Source organism: Asparagus officinalis, chromosome 5 (assembly GCF_001876935.1).
Source record: "Asparagus officinalis chromosome 5, Aspof.V1, whole genome shotgun sequence".
Classification (NCBI taxonomy): domain Eukaryota; kingdom Viridiplantae; phylum Streptophyta; class Magnoliopsida; order Asparagales; family Asparagaceae; genus Asparagus; species Asparagus officinalis.
In genome coordinates, this window is record NC_033798.1 from 98,140,792 (window position 1) to 98,153,460 (window position 12,669).

The 12,669-nt window shown below is 39.7% G+C and overlaps 2 protein-coding genes across 2 annotated transcripts in view; both read right to left on the bottom strand.

The window, feature by feature from the left end:
• LOC109840323 (succinate--CoA ligase [ADP-forming] subunit alpha-1, mitochondrial-like) overlaps nt 1-152 on the bottom strand; it is a 5,558-nt gene extending 5,406 nt beyond the window's left edge. Inside the window, 2 exon segments of the mRNA XM_020408913.1 lie at nt 1-22; nt 24-152. The exon segment at nt 1-22 is cut by the window's left edge and continues 132 nt beyond it. Of these exon segments, the coding sequence (XP_020264502.1) occupies nt 1-22; nt 24-73 (72 nt within the window). The 5' untranslated portion in view covers nt 74-152.
• Nucleotides 1,341-6,740, bottom strand: LOC109840324. The gene is made up of 2 exons (XM_020408914.1): nt 6,479-6,740; nt 1,341-1,712 (listed from the first exon to the last, which is right to left on the bottom strand). The coding sequence occupies exons 1-2, from the start codon at nt 6,695-6,697 to the stop codon at nt 1,527-1,529; spliced, it is 405 nt and encodes a 134-aa protein (XP_020264503.1). The 5' UTR covers nt 6,698-6,740; the 3' UTR covers nt 1,341-1,526.

A 12,669-nucleotide genomic window follows, 5' to 3' on the forward strand; every position in this document is an offset into this window, starting at 1 on the left:
GCGATGAGAATCTCGAGAGTAGGCTCGATGAAGAGACGACGGAACTCACCAGCTTCCTCGCTTGACGAGACATGGCCGATGATTTGACGATGAAGAAATGGGATTGTGATCGAGGCGAGAGAGCAAACCCTGGTTTTGATTTTTGGGAGGTTTGCGTGGCTTTTGTTATTGGGCTGGGCTTGGGCTTTGGTCAACCATTTGGAAAGAGGTTAGGTTGTTTGACTGAGTCGTGAGAAATTATGAGATGCATCATTTTTGCTATATTTTTTAGGAGGGAGTATCTTTAATAATGGGTGTTAAAAGGTGTCCAACTATTAATTTTGAGATTATGGTAATTCCCTGAAATAAAAAATTTTACAAGGGAATATTTCTCTACCGCCTACATTTTATTTTATTTTTTTGTTTTTTTTTTTTTTTTTTGGGGGGGTGTTTTTTTTTTTTTTTTTTGGTGGGTGGGTGGGTGGGTAGGGGGGTATTCATGTACCCTTTTGTTTGTATAATTTCGAAGAAGATCTCGTCATCAATCCTAGACAATAGGATTCAAATCATTAAAACTTTCAGAAGAAAACTAAATAACAATATCGTCTTAACTAAGATTAGTAGGTAATCGATAACAATAATTTACAATTAAAGCTTTTTGTTGAAATTTCATATTCATCCGAAACAATTTCAATATTTTTGTTTAACTTTAGAGAGCTCCCGTAATCTAATGGCATACCATTAGTCAAGTCTCATCATAAGTACTTGAACTCTTTCAGAGTCTCCAAACATACTCAAATTTTAAAAGCTAAAGTTACAGGAAAGTTGCATAAAGATTTTCACCTCTTTTGCAGAGAACTGTCATGCTCTTTTTGTAGTAAAATAAAAATAAAAAGCTTTTAAACATTTCAAACTTTGTTCCAATAAACTATCATGGTCCTTCTGCCATACCTAAGAAAATCAAGTATGCGCTGGCCGTAAGCCCCCAGAATCTCAAAGGAAATGCTGAATCTACTCAAATTGCACCATCAACACTAATTTGCGAAAATATGGAGTACAATTAATGGTATAATGTTTACTATTAAAAATGGAGTTCATAATAAATCTTTTACGGGTGGTATAATGTTTACTATTAAAAATGGAGTTCATAATAAATCTTTTACGGGTGATACCAACAGATTCAAGGTCCAAGGATAGCAAACTTCCTTTGCACTAGCCGGAGACCAAAATGTTCTGATGTATTTCAATAAACATAGCAGCCTTCAGTAACTTGATTATGATGCAGGATTAAACTAGAGCATCAGCACAAAAAAAAATGAAGCATAACCCATCAACAGTTCCATCCATGCCACATGAAGCCATGAAACAAAATTCAGTATCTTTAACATTCTCTTCAATAAAGATGTATGTTTTACACATGCACAGTGACTAAGGTAGCCAACAACCCTGCATAAAAACAACTGAAACACCATAGTTTCAGTCCAAGAAGATGATTCTAGAAAAGGATAATGAAATACAAATCATAGTGGCTAGAAGAGATCATTGCTTTAGCTCTCGCTCCTGCTTTCCTTGATCAAAATCAAAACGGCCACCATAACAGGTAGTGAAATCATCAGAAGAGCTTGTAATATGTTTGGCCTTGTTAAATCCGGAAAAAGAATGCTTCCGTATTTGATGGCAGCACCACCACCAACTGAACCAGCTGCCAGCTTCCACAAGTAATCAGCATCATCCTGCTTTAACAAATGCCGAAAACAGAATTAGGAAACTTAATAAGATACATTTAGTAGCTACAGTTAGAATAAGCTTTGCAATGTGTACCATCAAACTAAACATGGGTCTTTGGTGAGGATAATATCCATAGTCTAAATGAAGTTCTTCAACATTGATGTAACTCAAAGCTAGTACCATTTCCTACTTGTTCATGATCAACATTATATATTCATCTTTCTTTATCTTTTTTTCTTTTTTGGTGATGAAATCTTTGTTCATGTTTTTTCTACATATGTTCGACAAGAAATCAACAATTGATGAAAAAAACCCAATGACTACGATATTTTTCTAACATTTGACAACGAATGCCTAGGCAATACTAACTTGGGTAGTGGATATCATCATGATTTGGGGTACTGAAGCATAATTAGAAGGTCTTCAAATGATCTTGAAATGTCTACACATTTCAAAACCTGATTATAAAGGATGCAATAAAACTTCCTCCATGTCCATTTAGGTTTACCCTCGCCTTGTTCTCCACTAACGTTGACTTATCAATTGATAAACACTGAAATCGAGTCTAACAAGTCACCTTGGTCTTTTATTGGAGGAGTTTATCTGGGTTAATTCATCTTCGAATATTACAGGGAAATAAAAATATAAAGTTTACTTATTTTCCCTTTTTTGAGTATTCATTATTTTCTGGTTAGCTTGACTGCTTGAGTTTGGCACCAACGTGACGTGGCGAATATATTTAAGTAAGCCTTCATGACTTTCAGGCTTTCAAGTTACCCAACACTTTATATTGACAGTTCAAAACTTTCTGGTCACCCATGATTATTTTTTGTTGACATTCAAGACTTTCTTCTCACCTATTTAGTATTTACCACTATAGGACTACAGGAGAATGACGAAGTTCAGCCAATTCATTTAGAAAATATATTTTGCTCTAGTAGGCCACTCAACCAAACCCAAAAGCCTTATTACTAAAATTAAGGGTGGGTATGGGCTGGATCGGCCCCTAGGCTGAACTGGCCCATCCAACTGTGGGTCTTGACCAAGCCCTGTTTATATCGGCCCCGGGGCCAGGCTGGGCCAAGGATAAAACCCGGGAAGGACTAGGCCCGGGCTACTTGGATCCGACCCATTTTTAACCCGGCCCCTTCCGGCCCGAGTCAATTTTAAAAAATTAACCTACCCTCCGATTGCATACCGAATCAAAAAGGATTGACCTACCCTCTGATTGCATACCGAATCAAAAAGGATTGACTATGTATTAACCTTAGGTATGGCTACTTGAAAATAAGAGAAATTTCAAGAGAGTATTGTGTGCATAAAATAAATTTGTGAATAGAGTGTGATCAGAATATCTCAAAAACTTCAAGAAACCTGAAATTGAACATGTTTGGTGAAATATTTGAAAAATCTTGAAGAAATAAACAATATAGATGCTATTTAAAAAATAATTTTATAAGTATCAATACAAATATAGTAAATAAAAAAAGGAAAAAAAAAATTAAGACCATGGGTTGAATGCAACCCGCACCATGTGGGCCAGGTCAGACCCAGCCCGAACCTATACGGGTCATGGGGCAGGCTGGCTCGACTCCCAGACCGAAGAAGAAAGAACTAGGCCTGGCCTATGAGGGTCGGGTTAGGTTCGGGCTGGTACACGCGTCGAACCCGGTCCGGTTCATGGGCCCATATGTCCACCCCTAACTAAAATGTTCAAACTGTATGAAGAAGCAAAGAAAAATAGACCCGAGGAGGAGAGCTAAGAAGCCATTAAAATTAGATGATAAAGACATGCCTCAATAAAAATCACCTTAGGGAAAATTGCCTTCTTGACAAGAGAATGACTCCATATTGTTTTCAGCTCCCTTGCCTCCAAATTTCATTAACATGTTTGAAACCCGAATAATTTTTTTCATTTCAGAAAACCCCATGGACACCGTAGGACTCATCCAGTACTGTATAATGTATATACACAAGCAGATACACATTTATGCAAACATTTTGAAGATTACTAGAAGCCCATGTAAATAGGACTGTATATCTAACCTCAAGCAGTGTATATCTCTATTAGCAAATATGTGAAAGGGTAAACCTTGGAGTACCTAGTCATGTCTCTTTGAACATGTAATCCTTCTTATAGTCTACAGATATCTTTCTATTCTATTTTTTTTAATTAGGTAACTAAGTTTTTCCATATGACCTAGGTGATTTTGAATGTTTTTGGATCATATAACAAGTTGCAACTAGTTGCGATTTCAGATTTCAAAATGTTAATACTCAAATGGAATAGTATTCAATTGGTTCGTGGAACCGATGTGATTGTTGGATAAAACATGCAAGAAAAGTATGGAGGAATTGAAACTTTCCTTTAACAAAAGTTAGCTGAAAACTAATTCCTTCTTTCTCTTGTTGATATTATTCCAATTATAGTGCTAACAGCAAATGAGTAAACCGAGATTATTGCATCCACGAGTAGCTGACCTAAAACATCAAAAGGCACCTAAATATTTCTAAAAGGGACATCAAATTGGACTTGACTTCTATTTAGCTATTGTTGGGTGCAGATTGCAATGGAGAAGAAAGAAGAATTACTACAGGTGATTCCTAAGAGTTGAAAATAGCCGACAGGAACTAATGGTAATTAAGGACCAATATCATCCGTATATTTCACGTCATTAGTTGACAAGCTACAAAAGAACTGTGGCCTACAATGTCTTCCTACATGATTATGGATCAAATATTGCTACAGTCAAGAGAATTTCCAAAATTCTGTTTTGACCTGTGAACTTGAGATTCCACTTTAAGAAAATCAAAATCCAGAAACGTTACAATCCTTCTAGCCTTCTACCCTCCAAGAGTTAACCCAATTATTATTGATATGCCTATAGTCAAGTGTGCGTCAATATTTAATTTCAGATAATTGACAAGTAAATTTTAAGACATGTAAATATAAAATTTAAGCTAGACATTTCCTATGTAGATTAAATATCAAAACATCTATAACCATTAGTTAAAGCAATTTTTTTACTAGGGAACAAACCTCTTCCACACAAACAGAATCATTGGTTTGACGATGAGGAATCCCCTCTTTCATGGTGATTTTATTGATTAGATGTAAGAGGGATGCAGGAAATAACCATAGGTATAAACAATAAAAAATTCATAAGGTAATTAGGCCACTGATTGTTCAAGCTAGATATCAGATCATTCTGAGGGGGCACCTGCTTTTTCTCTAGCTAAGCATCACCTTATCGATTTCCCAAAAAAAACCATTATGGTGAAAAATAAATATTTTTTATATAATCTATTATATCATTGTTGAACCTATTAAACATTTCCAGAAGATGAGTATTTTAGATAAGGAAGTCCCGTCAAGTGCCAGTAATGCTGAATGCTAAATCCAATTAAAACATAGGAAACTTGCCAATCTAGGCAGAATCAATCAAGCAACAAAGAGAATGAAGATTTCATGAGTAAGATGTAGTCATGAGCTGTTATTCTAATCATCAATTCCAGCACACCCAACTCAAAGCAAGAAATACACACTGCATTAGACCAACTTTGAGCGCCCACCTGCTACATTACTCACAAAATGATGCGATGCCTGTTTTCATGAATAGACAGGTAGCACTTTAACAAGGGTCATAAAAGTGGATATAGATATTCGTGAAGATATTGGCATCCATATCCAGCTACATACAAATATGGATGCTAATATCTGTATCCTGTCGGATATCAATACGCATTTCACTATCTTTAGTTTTATGGATATGAATATCCGGATATCTAACAAGATTGAACTAGTAATTTTTGACCTTAGATTAGTTGACCTAACGTTTATGTTGGTTATCCAGGGATCTAGTCCTAGATTTTTGGCTCAGCCTAACATTTTGGTAGGCTTTAATTTGTGAGAATCTGTTGCTTTTGGATAGCTCCTGAACACATGACATGTATGCTTCCGAGTCTTTCCCATTTTCTGCATATACTACAAGTAGTTCCTCACATATAAACTATATTTTGGCAGACGTGGATATGCGTTTTCCTTACTGATGGATCATTGTGTTCCTGATATGGATATGATAAATGCCAAATCCAATTCATTTGCATTGCACCCATCAAGTTCTTAAGAAAAAACATAATTGTAAGAAAGTTGTGAAGGTTCAGTCTTCAAAAATAATTTAGCAAGGTTAAATTTCAGATATAGAATCTATAAGAGCAATATGAGGTCATAATTAATATTTATCTGAAATATTTCCAAGCTCTTCCAACTGTACCATCTTAAGCCCTTCCAATTTCAAAGAACCATGATCACACTTCCTCACTTACAAATTTTGTTTCAGTCTCCTAATCTACATATATACTTTCTTATTAATCAAATGTACCATCTTCTTCTATTTCTCTAATCATATCTCATGCATAACACAAGCTGAGTTAGTGGTGCCTTTTCTTCTTTTCAAATGAGTCTCTTTTGAATGCCTTGCCTACTCATTCTATGCTTAAACATAGCCATGGGCTGCAATTCCTTCTTATTATCTCCCTATTTGCATTCCATCCATAATCTTGAACTAGTTCTGAGTTCTTTTCAAATGGGTTCCAACTAAAATTCTTATCTACCAATCCTATGCATAAAAATTGAACTTTTGCCAATCTCCCTGATTGTAAATTGTGAATAATCTGAAGTGGGTCTGCTCCTCTCAGAGCAGCTATTTGCAAATGGGCTTATATATAGCAAAAAAAAAGCAGAGAGAGAGGGAGAGGTAATAAAACTGACCGGAGATGGGAACAACTCATTAGTGGTGTTGGAGCCGTTCTCTTCAGCTTTTGGATCGGAATTTGAAGAACAGCATACATTTGACTTCAGTTTCCTTGGGGTCCATGGATGAGAGAAGCTCAATCTTTGAGTTGGAACGCTGATATTTGCCTTGTTTTCAATCTGAAAAGCAGGATGAAGAATAAAGGAGATCGGTGCGATTTCAATTGCTGCTGCCATCGCTTCGTCTCAACTCTCTCTCTCTCTCTCTCTCTCTCAAATATGGGTAACCCTCTTTTGGCTAGAGCAGCAGAAAGTTAACAGGTCGGGTCTATAACGGAAACCGCAAGCCCGCCTTCTTTTTCACCCTTTTCGTTTTTTTTTTTTTTTCTTGTTAACGTGTGAAAGAAAGAAAGAGAGCTTCCCGTTGAGTTATGTTTAGGAGCTTCTCATTATGTTTAGGTAAGTATGAAGGTATTTATATACACAATTACATAATATAATATGAGATATAAAGAGGGTAGCTACTGTAGATGTAGGCTGGTGGGCGCTGCAGCTATACGTAGTTGCGCACTATAGGTATAACTTCAACACTTCTCTTTAGAGAATGACAATCATTAAAATAGCATCAACGGGGAGATCTTCCTCAAAAAACATCAAAATAAATGACATACTTAAAAACAAAAACAAAAATCAAAGGCTATCAACAAGCCTCCCATATCAAATAACAAACTTTTTTTGCAGCCTAGTTCAACTTAGTAAGTGTGATTATATCTGTCAAAAAAAACAAAAACAAAAACAAAAACAAAGGGTAAGCATGATTAACTCCGAACTAGTTCATTCGCTTTGACCTGCTTGTCTTCATTCTTCCCTTTCTTCAACTTGAGAAATTGATGCCAGAATTAGAGCTTCGTGAAAGCCCGAGAAGAACTCTTTTTGTCATCCTTAGTCCCTCCGCTATCAGCTTCACGAGTGCTAGCAACTGTTGGGCCATTTGCATTAACATCAATGAAGCCGGCTTGAACTGTGTTGCCATCACCCTCTTCAACCTTGTACTAACATCACCACCATCTTTAACAACATCAGCAGCTTTACTCGCACCGGCATCATCTCGAACGACATTAGCTCGATCCTTCAGCTTCACCAGCTTCATCTTGAACAATACCATCGACTCTAACTGTAGTAGCACCATCTTTAACCGCAACCTCACTCGTGCCAGTCGTCTTCGACCGCATCAGTGGCTACGCTTGCGCTAGCACCTTCTCCAGTATTTGCTAAGTCACTAGAAATATTGATCATGTTACTCAGATTTCACCCATTTTCCTCTCACCGTCTCCAACAATGCTTTTTCCACACTGAGCAATAAATTACCGCACTTCTTCCGTAGGGGTCTTCTCTTTGTGAGGATCGCCGTAATAGCATTGGACCTTGAGTGTTTGTCAATGTATTCTCAGACTCCATATCGGCTAATTTTTTTGTGGAACCAATAATGTTTTCAATAGAACTTAATCCAGAAATGACATCATCTGTGTTGTGCGCAGCGAAAATTTCGGCAGCACCTCCGGTGCGCAAGGTGCACAACAAGAGATTAGATCGTAATAAGAATTCTCGTCTCACCAAGGAAACAAGAATCTGAAGCGAATATCTCAACAAAGTGAGATATCGGCTCTTCCTCTCATCAGTTATAGGACTGACTTGTCGAGGGATTCTACAAGCTATTACAAATCACGGCAAGAACACAAATTTTTACGTGGTTCGGCAAATAGCCTACGTCCACGGGGCAAGGAGGGGGGGATCTACTATTAGAGGGAGAGATACAATTGGGGTTTACAATCTCACAAATAAAACCCTCTCACAAACTCTCAGATCCCTCATACAAATACTCTCTCGAAGAATTGCACAAATCAAAGAACAACTACAGCTGCAGTCCCAAGCCTCTGAATTCGCACAAACTCAGCCGCAGCCGCTCCCTATTTTTCCTTCGTAGCCGCCAACAAAGAAGACACCTGCCTTGCTACAGCCGCCCCCTTCTTTCACTGCCTTAGCCCTTAAAGAAAAAATACGAAACCCTAGGCAAAAGCTTTTTTATAAAGCTATCTCGGGTGGGCCTTTCGAACTCAGCCTCATTTCTTCACGCGGTTTCACATGGGCACGTGGGTGTTGTTTTTTCTCCTGGTCTCACGTGGGTGAGGTCCCCACGTATTCACAATTCTCCACCTCGGTGAAGTTTCTTCCAAAACTGAGCCGACACCAAAGCAACCAAAAGTCCCACTTGTTGTGTCCAGTACGAACTCAATCCACAACAAGTCGAAAACCCGAACGAGAGTCCAAACAATCTCACCCCCATCAAAATCAACTAATCCAAATCGGCTGCATCAAATATGACTGCCTACGTATCCTCTTGCCCAAGGAATCAAGCCGAATGTAGTTCACCCAAATGGCCTTCAAATGCCTCAACACTGAAGAATGTTCAAAAGCTCTAAACAGTGACCAAACTTCACTCCTGAAACAATTTTGATCAACATATCCGCAGGGTTATCCTTTGTGTGGACCTTCTCCAATATGACGTCTCCATCATCCAAAACGTCACGAACAAAGTGGAATCTGACATCGATATACTTCGTGCGTGCATGATAAACCTGGTTCTTCGCCAAATAGATAGCTGACATGCTAACACAATATACCCGAAGGGTCTCCTGTGCAATCCCTAAGTTCTCTAATAATCCCTGCAACCACAAAGCCTCCTTCACAGCTTCAGTCAACGCCATATACTCTGCCTCCGTAGTGGAGAGAGCCACTGTAGACTGAAGTGTGCATCTCCAACACACCGGTGCTCCTGCTAGTGTAAATACATATCCGCTAGTAGACCGGCGCTTGTCCAGATCCCCCGCATAATCAGAATCCACGTAACCAATACAATCCTGCCCTGTCTTCTCATTCTTCTGAAATACCAAACCAACATCCACGGTACCTTTGATATACCGTAGAATCCACTTCACGGCCTCCCAATGACCCTTCTCGGGGTCGTGCATGTACCTAGATACCATGCTCACGGCCTGTGACAAATCTGACCTTGTACACACCATCGCATACATCAAGCTACCCACAGCATTGGCATATGGAACTTTGAACATGTATTCCCGGTCCTCAACTGAAACAGGTGACATCTTAGCTGATAGCTTAAAGTGGGGAGCTAATGGAGTACTCACCGCCTTGACATTGCCATCATAACTGAATTTCTTCAGTATCTTCTGCAAGTAACTCCTCTGTGTCAACTTCAACCTCCCCTTCACCCTGTCTCTCTCGATCTCCATACCCAATATCTTCTTTGTTTCTCCAAGATCCTTCATCTCAAATTCGGATGACAGCTCTTTTTTTAACTTTCTAATAGCTGAAGTATTCCTGGAAGCTATGAGCATATCGTCAACATATAATAGCAAATAGATATACTTACCATTCTGTAGCTTGTTCATGTAAACACACGGGTCATATGGGCTCCTCGTGTACCCTCGACCAATCATAAAGTCATCGAATCTCTTGTACCATTGTCGCGGCGATTGCTTCAATCCGTAAAGAGACTTCTTCAGCTTGCATATCAATTCTTCCTTTCCTACAGCTTTGAACCCCATAGGTTATGTCATGTAGATCTCCTCTTCTAAATCTCTATGTAGAAAGGCTGTTTTCACATCCATCTAGACCAAATCCAAATCCAGCTGTGCCACCAATGCCAATAAAATACGAATCGACGAATACTTCACAACAGGTGAAAATACCTCGTTGTAATCAACGCCCTCTAGCTGTGCATATCCCTTGGCAACCAATCTGGCTTTGAATCTAATTTCCCCAATAGAAGATCCCTCTTTCTTTGCATACACCCACTTGCATCCAAAAGCCTTCTTACCCTTCGGTAGCTTTGCAAGTTTCCAAGTATCGTTCTTATGAAGAGACTGCATCTCCTCATCCATGGCTTCCCTCCACCTATTCGAATTAGAGCTTGACTCTGCTTCCTTGAATGTAAAAGGAACCAAATCATCAACGACTTCTGCTGATAAAGCATATGCAACCATGACATCGTTATATCTAGCTAGCCGACGAATGTTTCTTCTTGGTCTATTAGCTGCAATAGACTCCTGAACATGACCATGTTCCTAAGTCCCAACATCCACTGTATCCTCTAAATGCCTGACTGTCATCTCATCTCCTCCCAGTATCGCCTCTGTAGGAGCCTTGATGGATATAGTGCTCTCTGGAGTGAGTGGAGTCATATCATCCTCCACCTACTGCGATATCTCCTGAATCTGGTCTTCCTCCACCTGCTGAGGAACTTGAGACTTCATCATGTACGCCTCGTCAAATGTGACATCCCTGCTAATAACTATCTTCTTGTCCTGTGGATCCCATAACTTGAAGTCTTTAACTCCATCTCTAAATCCCACAAAGACTGCTTTCCTCGCCCTCGGATTCAATTTACCATCATTGACATGGTAATAAGCTGGACACCCAAATATCCGAAGCGACTCATAGTCACTAACTACCGAACTAGACCAACGCTCCAACGGAGTCTTCCCCTGTATCGCAGTGCACGGCAACCTATTCACGAGATGGCTTGCATAAACCAACGCTTCGGCCCAAAAAGATCTAGGCAATCCACTTTGCGTCATCATATATCGCACCTTCTCCAGCAAGGTACGGTTTAATTTCTTTGCCACCCCGTTCTGTTGCGGTGTCTCTCTAACTGTGAAGTATCGTCTAATGTCGTGATCCCGGTAAAACTGCAGAAACGGATCACTCTTATACTCTCCGCCGTTATTAGAACGTAGAGTCTTCACCTTTCTACCTGTCTGCAGCTCCACTTTCTTTTTTCACTTCACAAAAATATCCAGGACCTGATATTTATGCTTCATCGGGTATACCCAATTCCTCCTGGAATAGTCATCAATGAAAGTGACAAAATAGTTGGCCCCACCAAGTGATGTGTGCTTGGAAGGACCCCAAACATCTGTGTGAATGTAGTCCAATATACCTTGGGTATTGTGAATAGCGGTGCCGAATTTCACTTTTGTCTTCTTCCCAAGTATGCAATGTTCACACAGCTCCATCTTACAGGTCTTTGCACCCTTTAATAGCCTCTGCTTCGCCAATACCTGTAGGGACTTATCACCAGTGTGTCCCAATCTCATATGCCATAAGCTGGTAGCATCTTCCTCTATGGTAATAGAAGCTATCAGACCCCCTGTTACTGTCTTGCCCTTCAAGTAGTAAAGGTTGTTTTCCCTGACACCTCGTATCATCACCATGGACCCCTTTGTGACCTTTAGAGTCGCATTCTCCAAGATCACCTTATAGCCAGCTGCTTCCAAAGTTCCAAGCAAAATGATATTCTTCGTCAATTGAGGAACGAATCTCACTTCCTTCAGCTCCCGAGTCACCCCGTCACACATCCGGATCCGTACTGTACCAATACCACCAATAGGGCATACGTGATCATTACCCATGAGCACGACATCCCCTCTTTCCAACTCCTCAAAGGTGGAGAACCAATCCCTCCTAGGGTAAATATGGTATGTAGCACCAGAATCCATCATCCACTCCGTAGAGTCAGCGTAACAAACTGACGGTAATACAGAGCAAGAATAGCCTGAAGAATTCGTATCTGAATTGTCGTCACTAGCCTTGACAACATTCACTTCCGAAGCTTGTACAGCTTTCCCTTTATTCTTCCCGGCTTTGTCTTTCAACTTTGGGCAGTCGTTCTTCCAATGTCCTTCTTCTTTACAAAAACGACACTGGTTCCTACCAATATTTCTATGGCCACCTCTTGACTTCGATCTTGAGCGATCACCTGGATGACGGTTTGGGCCACGGCCTCGGACTGCTAATACATCTCCTGATGCCTTCTCGGAGGGTTCGTCATTACTCTTCCTCAACTCATAATTCACCAAAACTGAGGTCACCTCCTTGTAGCTAACCGTAGTTCTTCCATTTATCATAGTGAGAACAAACGTACCAAAATCATCCTCCGGCAACGAACATAATAGTAGCATCGCCTTGTCTTCATCCTCAACCATGATATCTACATTGGCCATATCCAAAATTAGCTTCGTGAAGTTGTTAACATGCTCCCGAATGGAAACTCCCTTCTTCATCTTGAATTAGTAAAACCTCTTCTTCAAGTGAAACCGATTCTCAATGCTCTTCGTTAGATACTTCTC

Coding starts and splice junctions, on each gene's coding strand:
- LOC109840324 (XM_020408914.1), bottom strand. CDS start 6,697: ATGGCAGCAGCAATTGAAATCGCACCGATCTCCTTTATTCTTCATCCT. Junction 1,713..6,478: donor ATGAGTTGTTCCCATCTCCG/GTCAGTTTTATT, acceptor TTGTTAAAGCAG/GATGATGCTGATTACTTGTG.